Raw genomic sequence first — 21,204 nt, 5'->3', positions numbered from 1 at the left:
CTGGAGCACAAGGCGGAGGGTGGTGTTGGGAGGCTGGAGTTGCTGTTTTGTGTGCATGCACCCCTTCCCCCACATTCCGCGTCTTCTACCTCAGACTCTCCCCTGCTCTTTTCCCTGGGTGACCCTTAGAGCTGCTCATCCTGGGGAGCAGGTGAGGTCAGCACCTTGGATAGCTCTGTCGCTTGGGGAAGGCCCCGCGTTGAGCAAGGCCCCCTGGCTTCAGCTCCTAACAGCCTACTACCACTCCTGCAAGCGTGCAGCTTCGGGTCAGAGCCCCGCGACCCCACAGCCCACCGAGAAGACGTCCCTGTTGCACTTTGCCAAGTGTTGGCTGGAAGACGGTGGGAGAGGAGTGACAGTTTGATGAAGAATGAATGGATTAACTAATGCACAGGGTAACAGAGGCTGGCCCGGCCCGGTCCCCGTTCCTTATTTCCTAATGCAGATAAATTCCAGTGATTTCTGTGGGGTGAGAAATGGGCATCAGAAATAATGGTTTTACTGTCAAAAATGGAAACAGAGTGCCTGTGTGTATCTGAAATTATACTAGTTGTTCAGATGCCTCCGGCGAGGAGCAGCTCGATGCCGAGGGAGGAGGCTTTTTCGATTGCCGCACTGCGAGGCACTCAGCAGCGACGGAAGCCCCCAGGCTGGGCCACAGCTGTGCCATCACACCCCCGGCCCCGGGGCTGACCCTTAGCTGACGTCGGCTCACCCAGTGCCAGCTCAGCTTCCCTGCAATGCCCTAGATATTTACAAGGTAGACACCGGAAGCCCGGGCTGCCTTGCTGTTGGGAGGGAAACGCCTGCCAGACAGAGTCAACCAGCTGCTCCGGAATTCTCACCGGCATTCGGAGGGTTGGTGTTACTGCTCAGCACGGGGGCTCAGAAGCCCTTCCCACGCCCCCGTTATCCTCCCCAGGCTCCATCCGGCAGGAGGGAGCAGACAGGGGGCCCTGCCTCCTGGCCTTGAGACCAGAGGACGGCCCGGGGTTTGAAGCAGGTGAACGTCTGAGCTGCTTCTGCCAGTGCAGCCTTCATTCCAAAGAAGCAGGGCCAGCGTGCCCCGGTGTGCAGGGGGGCAGCTGGCTTTTCCCGTCTGCAGAGCTCCGTCTCCTGTGCCGCTCCCCAGGAGGGGCGTGCTGTCTCGGGCCAGCGTGACCCCCGTTTCCCTGCTGCTGAAGGGGAGGGCTCCCTCTCTCTGGGCCTTGGCCTCTGTCTGTCAAATGATGGTAAGACGCAATCGGTGGGGGGATGAGCTACGGTCCAGAGAATGGTACGGGAGGGGCTGGCTCACCTGCCCCTGAGGCTGGCTTCGGGTCACGGTTCACCCGTCCACTCTGCACCCTGTGAATGATTCAAGTCAAGGCCGTGCCTTCAAAAAGCTCACGGCCTCATGAAATGTGGCCGGCAGAGGCACATGCAGGTTGCTATGGAAACACGCACAGGCTATTCGGGGTGGGGGATGGGCCTGGATGGTCTCGCCAGGGATGAGGTGTTGAAAGATGAATGAATTTTCCTCAGAGAGCCGGGGAGGTGGTGGTGCAGTGGGAGGCATGTGCTCCGGAAGCTGGGGGAGACCCCACACTCCAGATGCATCAACCTGCCGCCCCGCAAAGCTCATTTATTTAGAAACGTCTCGGCAAAGCCAGCCGTGGGATGGAAGCCTTCCCCGTTTCTCCCTGGTCTGGGTGTGCAGAGGCAAAGCTGCTACCATGACTGGCTGCTGACGCTCCCCCAGACACACCCCTCCCCGGCACAGCTCCGAGCTGGAGGGGCCTAGGTGCCCCTGGCTCTCAGCCCAGGCCAAGGGCCAAAGAACTGAGCTCCCCAGATAGCTGAATGGGGGCTCCCTCTGCCCCCACCCCCCAAGGAGGGATCATGGGGAAACCCAGGTCCTCGGTCCCGGCAGTCGCCTGGGGGCTCTCTGGTGGGCCCACCAGTTCCTCTGCTGTGTCTACACCCAGAGCCTTTATTTCTCCCAGGCAAAGCCACTCGCCAGCCCACCCAGGTCGGGGAGGTCCACAGGGAGGGGCTTTCCCTGGCACAGCTCCACGGCGGCCCTTCGACCAGAGTGGCTGGGGGCAGAGCTGCGCCCCTGGCAGTCCTGGGTTGAGGTGTCCTCAGAGCAGATGCCTGAGAGCCTGCAGACCGTGACCCTGGGGGCTGCATAAAGAGGGGTCTCCCAGAGGCCGTGGCACCGAGCCCAGGCAGGGGGCCCTGGACGTGAGCTGCCAACCCCCCTGCCACAGACACTTGGTTTGCTTGGCCTCTGAACCGTGCGTCAAGGGTGAAAACGGGAACCCCTCTTCCAGGGAACCCATCCCGAGGGGCCCAGGCTGTGTGGCCTCTGCCCAGACTGCTGACCCAAGCCGGTGGCCAACGAGCCCGCAAAGGTCAGCAGCTCTCACGGAGGCCCTTGTGTACTCTCAGGGTGGGGACCTGCGCCTCACACCTCTGCTCCTGGGCTCCCCCTACCTCGACACCCCAACCCCACACCCCGCTGTGGGAAAGCAGTGGAGAGGGAGGGGCACACCTGCCCTCCCCACCCACCCCCCGCTTCCTCCGTGGCCGCCCCCACCCCCGCTTCCTCCACGGCAGGTACTGGGCAGGGGCCATCACCAGGAAGTTCCCTTTGGCCAGCTGGGCTGCCAGGCTTCCTTCGTGTTTTACCTGCAGATTAAAAATTCATTAAAAGAAAAGTGTACAAAGAAAAATCAGTGAACCTGGGAGTAACTGCTCCCCAAAGTGGGTATCACTTGTTGCGAGAAGGTTGTTCCAGTCTGAGTTACAGACACAAGCAGACCAGGCTGGTTCTGAACGGTGCTTCCCTGGAATCCTGGTTCCCTGGGAAGTGCCTGGGAATCTGCACAGGGGCACAGGGCTGGGGTGGGGCTGGTACAGGGCTGGAGTGCAGGGCTGTGCGAAGTGCACAGGAGCCTGGTGGGGAGTCTGCGGGGGCTGGTGGGGAGTGGTGGGGAGTCTTGAGGGTGAGGTGGGGAGTGCAGGCTGGTGGGGTGGGGCTGGTGGGGGTGCAGGCTGGTGAGTGGGGTGGGGCAGGAGTGCAGGAGCTGAGTGTAAGGAAGTCTTGGGGCTGGTGGGGAGTCACGAGGTGAGGTAGGGTCTGGGGGCTGAGTGGGGAGTCACCAGGGGTGGTGGGGAGTGCAGGGGGTGGTGCAGGGGTACAGGAGGCTGAGGTAGGGGGTGCTGGGAGCTGGTGGGGGTACAGGGCTGGTGGGGGAGTGCGGGGGTGGTGGGGGTACGGGGCTGGTGGGGAGTGCGGGGCTGGTGGGGGTCTGGGGGCTGGTGAGGAGTGGGGAGGTGGAGTGGGGGAGTGCGGGGGTGGTGGGGGTACAGGGGCTGGTGAGTCTGCCGGGCTGGTGGGGGTACAGGGCTGGTGGGGGAGTGGGAGGCTGGTGGGGAGTCTTGGCGGGGTGGAGGTGGGGGCTGGGGCTGGTGTCTTGGGGAGTCAGGTGGGGGTGAATCTGGGGCTGACTGGAGGATACAGGAGTGATGGGGGTCAGGGTTGGTGGGGGTGCAAGAGTGGTAGCAGCATAGGGCCAGTTGGGGGTACAGAGGTGGTAGGGAGTGGGGTACAGTGCTTGTGGGATACAGGGCTGCTGGGGTGCAGGGATGGTAGGGGTGGGGTTCAGGGATTGTTGGGTGCAGAGCTGGTGGGGGTGGGAGTGCAGAAATGGGGTGCAGGGGCTGGTAGGTTGCTTAGGGCTCATGGGGGGTGGGGTACAGAACTGGTAGGGTGCAGGGCTGCTGGGGTGCAGGGCTGAAGGGGTACAGGGGTGGTGGGTACAGGGGTGATGGGGGTGCAGGGCTGATGGGGTACAGGGCTGAAGGGTGCAGGGGTGGTGGGTACAGGGGTGGTGGTACAGGGGTGGTGGGTACAGGGGTGGTGGGGGTGTGAGTAGGTACAGGGGTGATGGGGTGCAGGGCTGAAGGGGTGCAGGGCTGAAGGGTGCAGGGTGGTGGGGTACAGGGTGTGGTGAGGTACGGGGGTGAGGTGAGGGTACAGAGTGTGGTGGGTACAGAATTGGGGCAGATTTCTACCCAGAGGTGGGTGGGGTGGGCGGTGGTACAGGCAGGGGTGGATCTGACTCGGCACCACAAGAAACCTAAACTAAGGCCTCTCATGGCAGCTGGGACCTGTCATGTAAGCTTTCTTTTTTGAGCAGGAACTGTGCGGATGAGGGCTGGAGTTGAAACATACTGCTGCAGGCACTGGGCATCTGGGCAGACAGGTGGAGGAGAGACCTCGGGGCTGGGCCAGGTCAGCTGACTCCAGAGTGGACACCAGGTATGTCCTAAACCTTGGTGAGGGTGAGCCCTGCCCAACCCTGGGATGCATTCTGGGGGCCAGGGAAGCCGTAACCTTATGCCTTTGTCACGTGCTGCTGAGATGGCACCTCTGGTGAGACGCTGGGCACTGTCTCTAGGGGCGCAGGGAGTGGGGGAGCCTGGGAGCTGTCTCCAGGGGCGCAGGGAGTGGGGGGGGGCCCTGACTGCCTCCCACCTGCCCACCTCCTCCCTAGAGGTTGCATCCAGCCAGCTCGGCTTGGGCACAGAGAGCCTATTAAAACCGTGCATCTCTTTGAGGGGAAGTGTCTCTGCCCCATCAGGCCGGCTGGAGGTGGAACGCCGCTCATGCCTCTGGAGCCCGCAGGAGACACAGGACCCACCCATGGTGACTGCCTGGGCTCAGCCTCCTGGGCGTCTCTGTGGGAGACAGAAAAGAACCCCTGCGGGCACTGGGGGTGTTGCAGCTAACTAAGCTGGAAGCCAAAGTGCAGCAACCTTAATTAGCGGTTTCCTCAGCCTCCACCTCCCAGCGTGGAGGAGGTTCATTAACCGGAAGTTTGATGTGGAGGGGCCGAGGGCGCTGGAGGCAGGGATGAGTGAGCTGTCTGCCTAAGCCTGCCACTCTGAGACCCTCCTCCCTCCATCCCGAGCCAGCGCCCTGCCCAGGGCATTGCCCCGACCGCTCCCTTCCCCTCAGGTATGTGGCCTGACAATCCATCAGCCCCTCACTTCCAGGCAATGCCCAGGGTGGGGACTCATGGAAGAAGCCGACCTCTTGACTTAGCTTTTAACATCCTCTGGTTTGAAGACACGAGACTCTGGATTTGCCCAGTACTTGGGTTTCTCAGCTTTTCTCCAACCTGGTCATGACAGTGACCGGCATTGGCCTGGCAATGGTGCCCCCACATGGGAGCAAAAAGGACCAGCCTGAGATGAGGAGGATGGGTCCTGTGTCCCCACTCTCCCCTGAGCCCGGGGCCTTGCAGTGGCCTTGACCTTCAGCCCTGGGGTTCCTCGGCTGGGCCAGTCACTGAGGGTGGCTTCCCCGGGGCGTCCCGGGCTCCCTTGAAGGAGCTGCTCTCCGAGCGCGCGGATGGTTGGGTCTTCTGTGCTGAGCCCTCCACTGTCTTGGGCTCTTCTAATATCACACTGAGCACTGGGCCGTTCGTCCCACTTCTACGGATGAGAAAGTCGGGGCTTATGTAGGTGAAGGAAACTGCCTGAGCACCTAGAAACTGGAGGCGCTCGGCTGGGACCGAGCCTGCTGTGTCCGTGGCTGGACCGAGCCTGCTGTGTCCGTGGCTGGGCCGAGCCTGCTATGGCCGTGGCTGGGCCGAGCCTGCTGTGGCCGTGGCTGGGCCGAGCCTGCTGTGTCCAGCCTGCTGTGGCCGTGCGGACTGGACCGAAGCCGTGTCCAGCCTGCTGCGGCCGCGGCTGGGCCCCAGCCTGCTGTGTCCGGGTGGCTGGGCCGAGCCTGCCAGCCCAGCCTGCCAGCCCCGTGGCTGGGCCGAGCCTGCTGTGTCCGCGGCTGGGCCGAGCCTGCTGTGTCCAGCCTGCTGTGTCCGGGTGGGCTGGGCCGGCTCTCGCTGCAGTCCAGCCTGCTGTGGCCGTGGCTGGGCCGAGCCTGCTGTGTCCAGCCTGCTGTGGCCGTGGCTGGGCAGAGCCTGCTGTGGCTGTGTTGCTGCACGTTTACCAGGCAGGGACTCAGTTAACTGAGGGCTGGGCTGGGGGATCACAAAGAGGGAGGTAGCATGAGGTGCTTGTGGGGGCTCTGGGTTGCACGTTCCAGCAGGAGCAGGGGCGACAGCTTGCGTCTCTGAACAGGACCCGGGTGTGCCCCTCCCGTGGGCCAGAGAGAGACTCGAGAGCCCAGGCCTGGACTCCTCTCAGGCTGCAGGTGAGAGCCAGGCGGTGGGGCAGGGAGCCAGAGGCAGAGGCAGGGGCGAGGCAGCTCCTCCCGGCTGCACCCCGAGACACTGGAGGAAGCTCTGAGCTCTTCCTGCTTGCCGTCCAGACCAGGCGCTAAAATCAAACACAGAAATGATACTGACCACAAAACCTCTCAGAGCCACTTCATTGGAGAAGACTGGGGTCAGGCAGCTGTGGGCAGCTCACGGCCGGCACGGGCCTTCCCGCTGGGATGCTGGGATTTGATCTCCCTGCGCAGGATTTTCTGTAGGAAAAGTCAGTCCCGTGGGTTCCTCTGTCAGGCCTGCAGGGGCCCACGGCCCCCAGCTGTTCCCCGCGTGCATACTTGGAACCATGTCTAAGTCCCTGCCGTCCAGAGGCCTTTTCTCACCACCCACCCTCATCTTCAGCCCTTCCTGCCTTCAACCATGCCCGAGGCTCTGCCCTGGGTGGAGGGTCTGCCCTGGGTGGTGGGTCTGGGATGGCCAAGGCAGGTGCAGCCCTCCTGGGCCCCGCAGGTGGCTGGGGAGAGAGAGTTGACCAACACTCTCCATGGCGGGGAACAGGAGAGACCCTTCCTGTGAGAGGGGACTCAGGGAGGACTCTTGGGAAGGGGGCCTTTCATTCAAGGCCCGAATGAGAAGCAGCCAGGTGTGCCAGGGCCAGGCAGGTGGGGACGAGTGCGCAGGGAGGGGCTCAGCATCTTCTAAAACCAACCACACACCTGCAGGAGAGACCCCTGCGGCGCCCTGGGGCTGAGACGGGACTAGGACAGTATTCCAGTTGCCCCCGTCCTTTCCAGAGACCCTCCTGGACCTGAGCTCCGGGACGTGGGAGCTGTGAGTCTGCTTTGCTTTGGTTTCTGTGGGGCTGGCGGCACGCCCAGAAGACGTTTACTGCATTTAATGGGACTGGGGACAGGACAGTGGCCCTGGGCGTTTAATGAGACTGGGGACAGCACAGTGGCCCTGGGCGTTTAATGGGGCTGGGGACAGCACAGTGGCCCTGGGTGTTTACTGGGGCTGGGGACAGCACAGTGGCCCTCGGCGTTTAATGGGGCTGGGGACAGCACAGTGGCCCTGGGCATTTAATGGGGCTGGGGACAGGACAGTGGCCCCGGGCTCTGAGGTCCCTGCAGACCTGCTGCGTGGCCAGGTCTCAACTTTGGTCTCCGCACCTCAAAACGCGGGTGTTGACGCAGGGTCTCTGTGACCTGTGGCAGCCCCGGTGTCCTGTCCTTGTTCACACGGGATTCAAAGCCTCACTCCGCGAGGTGCCGCTGGGCTCATCTGTCCTGGTGGCTTTCCTGAGCCAGGAATAGAGTCTTCACCTGAACTGACCTGAGGCCACGCCCAGGCCCCTCCGTCGCAGCCCAGGGCTGGGGAGGCTCAGGGGCTCACAGGTGGTGTCACCCAGCCCTGCCACACTTCTCCTGGACCTACGCAGAGGCGCGGGCTGTGGTCAGTGCTTGGAGACAGAGCAGCTCCAGGCCACCCACCCTTCCAGTCTGCAGCATCCCACCTCACACAAGGCCCCAGCACCACAAGCCCGTTCTCCCCGTTCCTTGCAGCAGACCCTGGAGGCAGCATCTACAGGGGGCGTCCCGGGCAGCCTCACCGCAGGCACCACAGAAGCACAGAAGAGCTGCCTTGTGCCAGCACAGGGCACGCAGGGACGTCCGGGTGCCCCAGCTGGCAGCCACTCTCCCACAGGCAGGGTCTGGTGCCTCCATGTGCAACGTCTGTGATTGGGCTTGGTGCTGGGAGCGTAATGAGGAGCCTCCCTGGCCTCCCCAGATCCTGTCGCTGATGGGGGAAGGACACGTGGCCATCCTAACACACACATCGCCAAACGTGGGCTTCCAGCGCGGAGGAAGCAAATTAAACGCTGCAAACGAACATCGGGGTAATTATCCCCACCAGGGCTGGGACAGGGTCCAGGCCTCCCTGAGAACGGGGCAGACACGTGTCAAGCGCCCAAGAGATGGGGAACTGGGGCAAAGGTGATGGTGCCCACAACAGCCCAGGCACACAGGAGGGTCGAGGCCGCCCCACGTCCCCATCTGCTGCGAGGAAGAGAACGATTTGGAGAGGAGCTGAAAGTCAGTGAGTGCAGCCTGTGAGGGGAAGCTCGTTGGTTTAATTCCGGATGGTGAGGAGGCTCGAGGAGCCATCGGAGCCGTGAATATTCATGAACCGGCAGCCTTGCCCAGGTAGCCGCGGCTGGGCTGGCGGCTGCATTGGCTCTGCTCATTTTTGAAACGACACAGCACTTCTGGATTGGAGACGTGATGAGCTATTTGTAGACATGTCCTTGTTGATAAGGAAGCAGCGCTGGTTGACAGAACCCTCCGGCACGGCTGGGGAGGACAGGGCTCTTCTCCCGGGGCTGGGGCGGGGGCAGCCTGAGTCCCTGGGCATTGGGGTCCTGGGTTTGGGGAATGGGGTATCAAGAAGCTGTGATGGTGGAGGAAGGAGAAGGGCCCTGGGCTCGGTCAGGCTGAACTGGGTCCCTCTCCCCAGCCCTTGGCTCTCTCATCATGGGAGTAACAGAATAATAATGTCACCCCAGACGCTGGCGACAATCCATCTGGTATGACAAATGTTAGAACACGCTGGAAGCTGACAAGGGCTCCGTGCTGCAAACGACCCCTGCCCTCCAAAGCTATGCCCAGAAACGCAAGGCGGGCGGGAACTGAGCTGTCCCTCCTGCTCAGAGTGCAAAGTCCCCGTGAGGGCAACCTGGCACTCACCCACCAAGGACCTGTGCCGGCTCACAGGGACCTGTCCATCTGGGTCCCAATCGATACACTCCTCTGCCTCCTCCCAAAGGCACCTTCACCCAGTCCTGGCTCTGGGCTCCCTGTAGGGGGTCAAGTGTCCAGTGTCCCCTTCCTGTAAGGAAGGAGACCAGGCTAGGGGGGCTTGCTGTGGGCCCCCAGCTGGGGCCAGGGCATGAGGAGACTCTGGCATGAGGCACACTTGTGGCGGTGCTGGCCCCACACCAGGCCAGGAGGGTGGGTGGGGCTGGGAAGGAGGAGGGGTTGACTGAGGTGTGGTCTTGGTCTTGCCTTGAGTGCTGGGGAGGGCAGGGCTGAGGAGGGACAGGTGGGAGGAGGCACTGAGTGGAGGAAGAACTGAGCTCCTGGAGAACCAGGTGTGCCACTCAGCAGGCGGGCAGGGTCCCAGACTTGGCACCGACGCTGCCGTGGGAGGGTGGGCCTGGCACCAGGCGTTCAGGTGTCCTGCACTCAGCCAAGCGTGACAGCAGCTCCCTGCTTTCCCGACATTACGAAAGGTGCCCGAGTTGCAGGCTGCGAGTTCCCCAAGCGGCCTCAGGAGTCTGCGGCACCCGGTGCTGGGAGGCAGAGCTTGAGGATGCCCAAGGACCCCTAGCGGCTGCAGGGATAGAGCCCACCCTCTGCCCTGACTTTCAGAGGAATTTGCTGATGTGAAAATTCAACTGCCTGGCAAAGGAAACCTCTCCCTCTGAAATTAGCCCCTGGGCCTGGGGACCTGAGATCCCATAACTACAGGCTGAAAAAGGCAGTGCTATGGGGGTCCCCACCCCCAGATCCAGGGAAAACAACACAGAGAGACTGAGGCTGCCGATGCGTGGGCCACACCCCTCTGCACGAGACCCTCCCAGGCAGATGTTGGGGTAAATGAGCCGAGGCCCTGGGGCCGGGCTCTGGGACAGAGGGCAGGGGTGAGGCCGCCTCTCAGCAGGTGACTGTCACACTCATGCCTGTGAAAAAATGCTCCTGTGCACACACCATGTTTGTGCATATACAAGCCCTGTGTACACACACTCCATGCACATATACACACTGTACACACACACACAGTGCGTGCACACACAGGGCACATCTCAAGCATGTACCACATGCACACACACACCCTATATACACATACATCTCATGAAACAGTCCATGCACACACACGTGTGCACATACACCCTGTGCATGCATCTACAAGCCTGGTGCACCCACACCCTGCACACACACATCTCATGCACACACACACTGTGCACACATCTCACGTACACACACATCCCACATACACATCCCACATACACACAGGAAAATGATCTGTGCTTTGTGCCTCTGGGCCTGCAGCCATTCTGCTGACTTTGGTGGAGATGCCGGGACTGTCCAGAACTTCCTCACCTGCTGCAAGACCTCAGCCAGTTCAGGCCCCAGGGAGACCCTCTCCACTTGCAGGAGCCAGCGGCCATCCTGGTCCCTTGGCTCCTTCTCAGCAGCGGGGAGACACCTGCTGACACAGTTCACTTTGGCTGAGGGGGAGGGAGACCCCATGTTGCTGCCTTTTCCAGCTGGTGTTTGTGGGACATGGGTCCCCAGGAATTGGTCTAGAAGGTCTGGCAGGGAGTGTCCAGCATGGCTGTGTGGCTCCCCAGGGAACCTTTGATCTTAACGAGGTTTGGGTGGTCTCAGCAGGGTGGGGAGGGGAAGAAAGCCCACTCAGGGCTCTGGTCCAGGGGTCGCTTCTCTGACAGTTCCCCCCAGTGTTCCCTGGGACGGGGGCCTTCTGGAGTTTGCAGCACCCTCCCTCAGTTAGAGACAGGCCTGCTCGCAAAGCCTCAGAGCCGGGACAAGCAGCCCCGATTTTATGGGTGGGGAGGCTGCGCTAAGACGGGTGGGAGGACTGCCCAGGGTCCCGAACCTGGAGGGGGCAGAATCAGGCTTAGGCGTGGATCTCCTGACTCGGGGTCCCGTGGCTCACACATACCCCAGAAAGTGGGGGCCCTGATATGCTTGGGGAGGCTGAGGTGGGCACTGGGTACATGCCCTAGGGAGGAGGGGCAGCCAGAGGGCAGGGTGTGAGGCCCTCACCATGCATCAGAATCTCATGGGAGCTTCTATGGGCCCAGAGGGGCCAGGCCCCAGGGGTCTCGTGGGCACTGGGGAAAGCCACATCCACAACGGCAGGGGTCTCCTCTCTACTGGGGTCCTGGTTGGGGAACACAGGAGAGGGCAAGGTGACAGGGAGGTGGAGGAGGTGGAAGAGAATTTTCCAGGACTCAGCACTCTCCTTGGAGGGGTCACCGGATCTACAGCAAGTCTTGGCGGCCACCTGAGCTCCGTCCGCAGCTCCGGGGCAACGTGCAGAGGTGTTCGGAGCCTTCACCCACCCTCCCCACCCCGACCCCAGCAAAACTGTGGCCCTTGTGCCTCCCAGGCAGGAGCCAGCTCCATCCTTTCTGGACTCAGAGGTGGCCTTGGAAGGGTGCAGGTTGGACATCATTAGGCAGCCAGCTGGCTGGGACAAAGGGCTTTTCTGTGCCAGTGACCTGTCAGGACATAATTCCTCACAAAGAGCCGAGATGCACTCCCTCTCCAGACACTTGCCCAGAGCCCACTGCTCAGGGCTGGAAGTGTCCTCTGGATTGGGAGGGGGTGCTGGGGGGAGCCTAGGGCTGAGCGCTGAGTGGGATTCCTGGCCCCTGATGTGGCTGTGAGCCGATGGCCCACGGCCCCCAGGGCCTACCCTCTCCCCTAGCTGCACCACATTGGGCCTGGCCTCCGGCCCTGTCCGGACCCTGAAGCCACTGAACCATGACCCTCAGATGCTGGCAAGGGCTCCCCTGAGAGTGCAGAAGAATAACTGCTGGATGGCTCCAGCGAGGACCCAGGAGCCTGCACGACCTCATCTCCATCCTCACAACAGCCCAGTGACTCGGGGCTGGAACCGTCCCCACAGCTGAGGAAACTAAGGCTCAGAGAAAAAGATGACTTGCCTGAGGTCCCCTGGCAGCAGGGGCGCAGCCAGAGTTCCAACCCTCAGCTCGTTGCCAACCTTCCCGCCGCACGGTCCCTGGGCCATCAGCGGGACGTGGAGGCAGACCTGGGTGCCGGATCATTCTCATGCATGGCTGCAGTTCCACTGCGAGGCTGGAGCCTTCCTCTGGAGCGTGCTTAGAGTGAATTAGCTACTCAGCAGAGAGGCAGGGAGTGTGGAGGGAGGGGCAGAAACACAGCCACGAAACTGGAGCCAATGGGAGATCAATCACTGTCTACAAAGAGCCCCCAGGAAGCCCAGGTGTGGCGGGAGCCCCTTGGAGCTTGGGGAACCCCACTCAGAGGGCTTAGGGGAGAGGGGAGTTGCAGACAGCCCCAGCCCTGAGCCAGAGACACCCGGCGAGCCAGGACACCTGTGGCAGCTGCTGGGTCCGGTGGCAGACCCTCAGGCCCGAGCTGCAGACGTTAAGGACATTCCCACGGGAGGAAATCCACCGTGGCCCCAGGCCCTGACCTTGGCTCGGCTCGGCCTCTGCTTTGTGGCTTTGGTTGGGAAGGTGGGGATCAGCTGCTGGTGTCTTGGTGGGGAGGGGCCTTGGCTTCCGGTGCTGCCATTCACTCCTTCTCAACAAGGAAAACCTTTGGTGATTTTCAGGTTGTGATGCTTGGAAGGAATCAGGCCTCTCAACCAACCTTTCCGTCTCCCACTATCACCCCAGCAGCTGTGCCCTACAGCTTTTCAGCAAACGCAGCTCTAGCCAGGGCCCAGGATGAAAGCAGCTGCAGGTGGGGAAAGAGGGGGCGTGAGGAGAACGCGTTGCCCCTTTGGCAATCTGGGCCCAGTTCCCATGTTTCTCCTACACTTAACGGTCTTCAAAACCTGGGCTGAGTAAAATGGACAGACAAGGCTCCAAGATCTCCTCTCAGCCGGAGGAAAAGCACTGTCTGTTCCCTGCAGGGCAGAGCACCAGGAGAGGGTAAGGAGGGCAGGGAGCACCAGGAGAGGGTAGGGAGGGCAGGGAGCACCAGGAGAGGGTAGGGAGTGCAGGGAGCACCAGGAGAGGGCAGGGAGGGCAGGGAGCACCAGGAGAGGGCAGGGAGCTGGGAGCACAGCCGGGGGCAGGGAGCCAAGCCTGCGGGAGCACCTGGGCTCTGGTGAGGCTCCAGGAGGCCACTCTCATTTACGGGTTACTCATGTCTGTGAAGGGGCAGGTGGCCTGGGGGCTGACGTGGCTGCTCACTAGTGTGGCCTCGTGGTTTTCCTGCCTCAGAGGAACAGGGTGGGAGGGACGCAGGCCAGACTCAGGTGAGCAGCGAAGCATGGCGTCGTGCTCAGGCCTCACAGACGGGGTGCGAGTGACTTGGCCCCACAGAGGGTTTTAGTCCTGAGCCCAGGTCCTGAGTCCTCGGGGGTGATGGGAGCACAGGCAGGGCCCCCCGTCCACGGGCTGAGCCCACAGCGTGGTGCCTTCTGCCTCCCGCAGCCATCTCCTCGGGTGCAGCTCAGGCTCAGCTGGTGCCCCCCAATGCTCTCACCTTTACTACAAACCCTTGGTTACCATGGGCAGGTGGAGGGCAGTGAGGGAAGGAGGAAAACCACCCCCAGAGCCGTCCTCCCGGGGCAGCTGCTTTGCACCGTAGCCAGTGACAGCCTGGAGTTGGTGGTGACATGGGTGGGGGTGGGGGGCTGGTGTCTGCAAGGGCCTGGCTGTGTCCCCAAACCCACCCGCAAGCCCCCTAGGGCGACTCAGGCCAAGGAAGAACTGTGCCCCCAAATCTGGTCTCACTGGACTTTGAACCCAGAGCTTTTGTTTCCCTTGCAGCAGAAATTTCAGGAGCAACAGAGGCTAGGGCCAGGACGCAGAGTCGGAATCTAATTCAGCCTTGGTGATTACTGGGTTCCCACAACCAGCGCTCTCCAGCGGGCGCAGGTGGAAGGGAGGGGCTGTGCAAATTAATGAGTTAGACCTGATTAATCTTGCTGCATTAGCAAATCCAAAGGGGAAGCCGGCGAGGTTGGACAGATGCGTGTGAGCGTGCGCACTTGGCCGCAGGGCTGTGTCGCCAGAGCCCTGGACATCCAGCTGACCTGGCCTGGCCCCTGGCTCCGGGAAGGACAGGCCTGCTGGCCCTGGCTGAGCTCTCAGAGTGAACTCACCTGTGGGAATCCACCAGGGAGAGCCGCAGGCTTGAGACCGCTATAGACCCTGTGGAAGCCTGGGCCTGTTTTGTTAGAAAAGTGAGCAGGAGACAGAAAAGGCAAAGCTGGCTTAGCCTCCCAGCCTCTGCCAGGTTCCTGCCAAGAGGCCCATGGCCTCTTCCCCTGCATCAACGCGGGGCAAATTCCAGCCCCTGCCCCAGGCCAGGACACCAGGCTCGGGCTGAGCCCTGGCTGGGATGGGGGACACTGACCCTCTGCATCAGCCCTGCGTCAAGTGGCTCTAAGCCGACATTTCTCGGGGCACTTCGAGGCTGCCTGCATCAGAGCTGCCCAGCAATGGCTGGTAGAAGCCACAGATGTGGAGGCCTCACCCCAGACTGAACCGTGTCTGAGGGTGGGGCTCCAGAATCTGGAGTTAAACAAACTCCTCTGTGCCCAGCTGAGTGGACGCCCGTGGCCCTCAGGCTGCCCTTCAGGGATTCACCCAGCTCACCACACACCCCTTCCCCTGCTCTGACCCCAGATAACCTCCGCAGGAGGCCTCAATTTTAGCAAGTCCAGGGTGAAACCATGAGCCCAAGCGCAGGAGCAGGGGCGTCGTCTTCCCAAAGGGGTCTTTGGTTTGCCACGGGAGGGTGGGGCACAGGGTGTGGGCGTGGAACCCACGAGGCAGACATCACTTTATCAGCAGCAGATGAGCCCCGTTTCGACCAGCTGCCAAGTCAGAGAAACGAAAACCCCGTTTCACAGGGACTCCAGCCGGGACCGCAGCGTGGCTGGCCTCTCCACCAACAAAAGAATGTGGAATCAGCTCTGCCAATGGCATTTGCTCTGCGACACCACAGGCAGGGGTTTCTCACCAAGGTGGGGCCTGAACCAAAGGGCACAGGCTGCTCTATCCTGTGCGGGAGCCACCGGCCTTGCCACCTCTCCATCCCCTTCCTGAGCAGGGAGCCTCGTGGGCTGTGCCGCAGGGAGCGGGGGTGGGGTTTTGTGAGTGGGTCAGACGTCAGCAGGCTGCCCTCACGGGGCCTCAGGGGGACTTTGCTCTTCTCCCCTCCCTGTGTTTACCAGCTGCTTGCTCAGCCCAAATCTCCATCCAGCTTGGAACCTTCTAGTTCCTGGCACAGAACTTGCCCATGGAGGGGCTTCATGTAGACCAGAAGGACCAGGGTCTTGCACTGCCCAGGGGCTTGGGGAGAGCAAGGAGAGGAGGAGGAAGAGAGGGAATCCTTCCTTGGGGGACTTCAGTCTGCCTAGGGAAACAGGACCTTGAAACCATTGAGGGTTGGATCTGCAGGGTGGTCTGAGGGAGAGCCGTCAGCAGGGTGGATGGTGGAGACTGGTGGCTCCAGGAAAGACTGCAGGAAAGCAGACCTGGGATCTGTCCCAGTAAGGGCACCTCAGCCCAAAACTACACCTGAGGCCAGCAGGAGGCCAAGGTGCAGACCCTAAAGCCAGATGGCTTGGGTTGGAATCCCAGTACTGCTGTGTGAGCTTCAGCAAGCTGCTTAACCTCTCTGCACTTGCATTATCTCTTAAGAGCCCACCTTGAGGGGGCCGTGGAAGTGCAGGGGGTCCCTGCATCCAGCTTGCTTGGGCCAGCAGCACTGGGAGGGCCACAGAAGCAGGCCAGGTGTTGTCGCGGAACCGGCCACTGCGCAGCAGCTGTGCATTCTGAAAGCTCTAATTGCAGGCACTGCCCACAGAGCGGACAGACAGCTCCGGCCAGTGAGGAGGAGCTCCTGCCCGTCCCAGAGCAGGTGTATGAGGAGCCATGAGCTCAACCTGGAATCAGGAGTGTAGGAGAGGTGGGCAGAGAGGGGAGAGGCAGGTGGGCAGGAGCAGTGGCTGCTCAGAGAAGCTGGGGGGAGGAGGAGAAGGAAGGTGGGGGGTGGGGACAGAGGAGATGGGAGAGTCGATATGAAGGGAGCTGTAAGGCTCCAGAGGCCTGTACTGGAGTGGGGGTTGCTCCAGGGGACTCCTGACAGCTCCGTCGCCCGACCTGCAGCCTTGGAGGGAGGGGCGTGAAAGCGGAGGGCCTCGGGACCTCTCCAGCCCCTTCTGCTCTGCCCTCCATTACCGACGACGGAAGTCTCCGTTTTCGGGGGCTGTGTCCCAGCGGCAGAGCCTGAGGCTGGGCCAGGGGCGCGGCTGCAGGGATGCCGGGTCTCATGTTTCTGCAGAGCCAGTGCCCTCTCCTCCTGCACGCGAAGTTCAGCCGCACAAGGCGCCCCTCCTCCAACGCACCTGCTACTCTGTGGGCGGCCACCTCGCCACCCACCTGAGGGCGGGGCCCTTCCCTGGGGACCGTGCGCCACCTCCGGGGGCGACCCGTATTGTTCAATGCCAGGCCAGGGGCGCCTCGGGTCTGCTCTCCAAGCACCCGGCCGGGGAGACGCTCTGTTACACGCCCTCACCCACTGCAGGGGGGATGGGGGCGTGACTTCATGCCACGCAGTCCACGGGGCACGCAGGCCACGCAAGGGGTGGGGGCCGACAGACCCTGACCCCAGGCTGGACCTTGAGGGGGAGGGGATCTTCCTCACCAGAAGGCGGGCGCAGGGCCTGGGCTCCCCTCTGGACGCCTCTTGGGTCCTGGCGGAGGTACGGGGGGAGGCGGGGGCTGCAGGCGGAGAGAGTCCTGAACGGCTAGCGGGAGAACAAGACCAGAGATTTTCAGGCTGCAGACACCGGCTGGCGCGATGGAGTAACCCAGATGTGCTAGGGGCGCCTCTCCTTGCGCCGGATCCCCTAGACGCGCCCCCACCCCTCCAGGCAGGCAGCGGGCGCCCAGGCTGGAGATGTGGGGAGGGAGGTCAGACCCGCTCCGGGACCCCCCAGTCGCACGCAGTGACCCCGAGGTCCCCATCCCTGACTCAGGCACGTCTGGAACCCCGGGCGGACAAGGAAACTTTACCCCTGCCCGGGGCCCAGCGCAGCCTCCCCGTCCCCCTGGGCGCGCGGTCCGTCACCGCTCCTTCTCCCCGGCCCTTGCTCCCTCCTCCCTTCCCTCCCTCCGTCCCCTCCCCCCATACTTCCCCCTCCCCTTCTCCCCCCTCCTCTGCTCCCCCTCCTCTCCCCTCCCCTGCTCCCCCTCCCAGCCGGCTGAGGCGGGCAGGGCCGGGCGGGGCCGCGCCACGGAGCCCACAGCCCGGCGCTCCCGGCCCCGCCGCCGCCGCACCGCGCCCCGCAGGAGAAGCGGAACCGGGCCCAGCGGCCGAAGCGGCCCGCGAGGCGCGGGAGGCATGAAGTTGGGCGCGCACGGGCCTCGGAGCCGGGGGGAGCCGGGAGCCGCCCGCATCTAGAGCCCGCGAGGTGCGTGCGCCATGGAGCTCGGGGGCCCCGGGGCACCGCGGCTGCTGCCCCCGCTGCTGCTGCTTCTGGGGATCGGCCTCCTGCGCGGTAAGTTTCGGGGCGCGGGATGGGCCCCCTTTCGCCCGCGTTCGGGTGGCCTGGGACCCCCGGAGCCAGAGGGAGGGAGGCTCCTGACTGCGGTCCCAAGCCGCGGGTGCGCGCAACGGGGCGGCAGAGAGGCTCCCCATGCCCAGCCGCACAGGCTGCGCTCGCACCCGGGCTGAGCCAGGCGAGGAGGGAGGTAACCGCCGGCGAATGCGGAGGGCTGGGAAAGGGGGCTTCCGCGGGGGGTGGGGGTTCCGCTGCTGTTTCAGGGCTGGACCCAAAAGCTCGAACTTGAACAGAGGTGGGGCCCCCTTCGCCCTTCCCCCATCCATCAGGCTAAATTTCCCTGAAGACTCCCATGCCTGCTTCCTCCGGTTTAGGGGATCAGAGGGGTGGCCTCTGCCCTTGGCGGCCCCCACCCACCTTTTCTCCAGGAAGAACGAAGTCGGGAGTAGGGACTCTGGGCTTGGAGTCAAGGCTCCCAGGGGTGTAGAACTGACCCCTCCCCGTCCCCAGTCCTGTCTGCGCTCTCAGGCCAGCGGGGCCCAGCAGGGAGGTGGAAGGTCCCCCTCCATCCAGACCCGCCCCATGTGGCAGCGCCCAGGACAGGCGGGGAACGCCTCAGACCCCGGGGCCCAGACCTGGAGCACAGATGGACCTGGGGCTGTGCTCGACCTGGGGCTGTGCTCCTCCAGAGCGACTCATCAAGGGCGTTCTGGGTCTGACCAAGAGCTCCGGCAGGCTGGGGTGTGGAGGGCTGGGGTGCGGAGGGGGCTGGGCACCTGCATCTGAAACACTCCTCCAGCATCAGGGGATTGATGAACCACAGGAGATTCTCTAGGAAGCGGGCGCTTTTGGGAGCCGATCCTCCTTCCTTTTCCTCCCTCTCCCTGCCTGGGCTGGCCCCGCTGCCCTGTGCCCCATCCCGTGCTGCTGTTACCCCCAAGTGTCCTCTGACTCGCCGGCCGCTGGAGGCACAGCCCTTCCCTAGAAGTCAGTCAGGGGACCCAAAGCAGTTCTCAGCCCATCCATTGCCTGGTTTTGTGGTGCGGTGCAAGGTGCTGGAAAGGCCTCTGTGGGCTGAGGGGCCTGGGAAGCTTCCCGGAGGAAATCACAGTTACACCCAGGGGTGCGAGAGAGACGGAAGCCAAAGGAGGGCAGCGCATGCCACGCCCCGCACACGCAGAGGTCCTGGGGTGGGTGGTGCTCTTGTGAGGAGCTGAAAGGAAGCGGACGTGGCTGAGCGTGCTGGGCAGGGGACTGGGGCAGCCAGGACAGCTCCTGGCTCCTGTCCCACCTGCACCTGAGCACTGACCTGCCTCTCTCCGCAGCCAGCAGCCATGTGGAGACCCGGGCCCACGCCGAGGAGCGGCTCCTGAAGAAACTCTTCTCGGGTTACAACAAGTGGTCCCGACCCGTGGCCAACATCTCGGACGTGGTCCTTGTCCGCTTCGGCTTGTCCATTGCTCAGCTTATTGACGTGGTAGGTGGGGGCGTGGCCATCATGTGCTGTGACTGAGGTTACCCTGCAAGGAGCGCCGGGGTCTGGGTGGGCAGAGGGGACACAGCCATCAACACTCGCCATGGCTGTGAGTGTCCGGCCTGGGCTAGTATGCCAGAACAGCAGCCACCAGCTCCGTCCTGCCGGAGCCCCGGCCAAGGGTTGGTTCAGAGCATCCCAGCCAGGCCCTGCCCTTTCCTCCCCCTCGATGTGGGAACACTCCACGTGGCCAGGTTCTCAGTACAGAGCCCAGGCACCTTCGGAAGAACAGCAAAGGCCTTGCTTGGGGGTGGCGGGGCACGCTGTGACCTGGGAACAACAAGGACAACTGACCGGGGCAGGGGCAGGCACTGTGGTGTCCTGGTAGCACCCCAACCTCGGCTGGCCCCAGAGCCCCTCACCCACAGGTCTGGAATGTGGGGTTTGGGCGAGTCTTGGGCGAGTTCTGTTTGTCTGAAGTGTGTTTCCTTTCTGGTGGGGGGCCCGGGAAGCTGCTGGGAGGATGCCTAGGGGTCCAGCAAGGCCCCTGCAGCGTGGGCCAGTGCACACGGAGCCCCGAGGTGGGGATAGGAACCAGGAGGCTTCGAGGCTGAGAGAACTGAGCTGTGGGGGGCTCGGCCTTGTGCTCGGTTGAGATGCTTGGTTACCTACCCAGGCCTGGGCCAGACCGTCTGGGGGTCTCGGCGGCCCTAGAGGGGCCGGGGGAGGGGCAGCAGAGACAGTTCCACGTTTCCTAGCCAGGCTCAGCCACTCCAGATAGGGTGAGACCATCCCTCAGGGTACCGGGCTGGGTGGGGGTGCATAACCTGGGGGCTCCTGCCATGGAAGAGGGCAGGCTGGGCAGGCCGTGGCCGCTGGGAGCTGGCCTGCTTGCGAGCGGGCAGCTGATGGCCAGCTGGGCTGCAGGGGCTTGTGTCTTCCACACTGGAGTCCGCCAGCTCCAGCCCTGCTGCCAAATCCCAGCTTGCTGGTCCAGGAAGGGCACCCCCACACGGGGAGGCATTTGTACGCTGCAGAGGCCCAGCCCATACCTTGCCAGGATGCCAAGCCTGGGTCTGCCGCTGTGGGAGGAGCTGCCAGGTTGCAGGAGTATTTCCTCTCTTTGGGAGGCTGGCGTGTGTTGGGTAACCCTGGGCCTGGGGCCTGTGGAACGGGGTGAGAGCTGCTTCACTATCCCAGGGTGAGTGGACCACACCCCAGGGGCTTTGAGAGGTGTAGGGAGCTGCAGCCACATTCCCACGGACAGGCTGGTCAGTGGTGGCACTTGCCTGCGCAGGGCTGCACATGGAGACTCCAGTCAGCCAGCCCCGTCCAGGGTCGGCCACCAGACCTTCACCCTCAGTGTCCTGGAACTGCCCCTGAGTGGCTCCTGTGGAGTGTCTCTGGCGGAGGCCCAGGCAGAAGACAATGCGGGTTGCACAGGCTTGGCAAGCCTGCTGAGGTTTGCAAACACGGCTGCAAAGTGGTGGCTGGCAGAGGCGGCCACTGGCGGCTGCCCAAGGCTCTAGGTCTGCCACCCCCCACCTGGCTGCCTACCTGAGCTTCTCAGGGCTCAGTCCGTGGCTCCCTACACCACCACAGAGCCCCCAGTTTGCTCAGGAGATGTTGAGGCCAGGAGCACACCCAGCACCAAGACTCCCAGAGCTGCCCACCCCTCTCTCCACCCTGCAGCCAGCTAAGGACTTACAGGAGCATGCACACATGGGTGCTGATGCTCCTGGGTGCCCAAGGCTGAGGGCCACGTGTGTGCGGAAGGGGCTGCCTGACACTCCTGGGTGCTGGCCTAAGGCGGAGGGCCACGTATGTGCGGAAGGGGCTGCCTTGTGTCCATACGTGGGTGCTGATGCTCCTGGGTGCCGGCCTAAGTCCGAGGGTCACGTGTATGCGGAAGGGGCTGTCTTGTGTCTGGCCCACTCTGTCTGTCCCACCAGGGGCTGGGGACTCACATGTGCCCCCTTTGCGAGCTCATATACTTGTTATAGATGCCATCACCAGGGTCTGTCCTGGAGGGGATGTGAGCTGCATATGTAAGCTCAGGCCCCAGGGCTGGCTGCACAGGAGGGTCTGGAAGACCCAGTGCTTTTCTAACCAGCCCAGGCCAATGCTGAGTGGTGGTGAAATGTACGGTGTTGACCTGCCCTCCAGCTTCAAGGGCACCTG

At 63.0% G+C, this 21,204-nt stretch overlaps 1 protein-coding gene and 1 long non-coding RNA gene across 2 annotated transcripts; one reads left to right on the top strand and one right to left on the bottom strand.

Annotated features, from left to right (window-relative positions):
- Window positions 1–8,326: 8,326 nt before the first annotated feature.
- On the bottom strand, window positions 8,327–10,856 carry LOC110740601. Its single transcript, XR_002515452.2, has 3 exons — window positions 10,388–10,856; window positions 8,972–9,081; window positions 8,327–8,646 (listed from the first exon to the last, which is right to left on the bottom strand). It is a non-coding gene; the product is annotated as an uncharacterized LOC110740601 (long non-coding RNA).
- A 6,422-nt stretch (window positions 10,857–17,278) lies between these two features.
- Window positions 17,279–19,733, top strand: LOC116270838 (neuronal acetylcholine receptor subunit alpha-4-like). Its single transcript, XM_031656908.1, has 2 exons — window positions 17,279–17,546; window positions 18,875–19,733. The coding sequence occupies exons 1-2, from the start codon at window positions 17,471–17,473 to the stop codon at window positions 19,060–19,062; spliced, it is 264 nt and encodes an 87-aa protein (XP_031512768.1). The 5' UTR covers window positions 17,279–17,470; the 3' UTR covers window positions 19,063–19,733.
- Window positions 19,734–21,204: the final 1,471 nt, after the last annotated feature.

Source organism: Papio anubis, chromosome 16 (assembly GCF_008728515.1).
Source record: "Papio anubis isolate 15944 chromosome 16, Panubis1.0, whole genome shotgun sequence".
Taxonomy (NCBI): Eukaryota; Metazoa; Chordata; class Mammalia; order Primates; family Cercopithecidae; genus Papio; species Papio anubis.
Note: the sequence above shows the minus strand (reverse complement) of the source record. Positions and strands in the feature narration are given on the sequence as shown.

What these genes read in the sequence shown, in the direction of transcription:
- LOC116270838 (XM_031656908.1), top strand. Translation starts at nt 17,471, where the DNA reads ATGGAGCTCGGGGGCCCCGGGGCACCGCGGCTGCTGCCCCCGCTGCTG. An exon ending in GGGGATCGGCCTCCTGCGCG is followed by an intron (nt 17,547 to 18,874) that starts GTAAGTTTCGGG and finishes CTCTCTCCGCAG; the next exon opens with CCAGCAGCCATGTGGAGACC.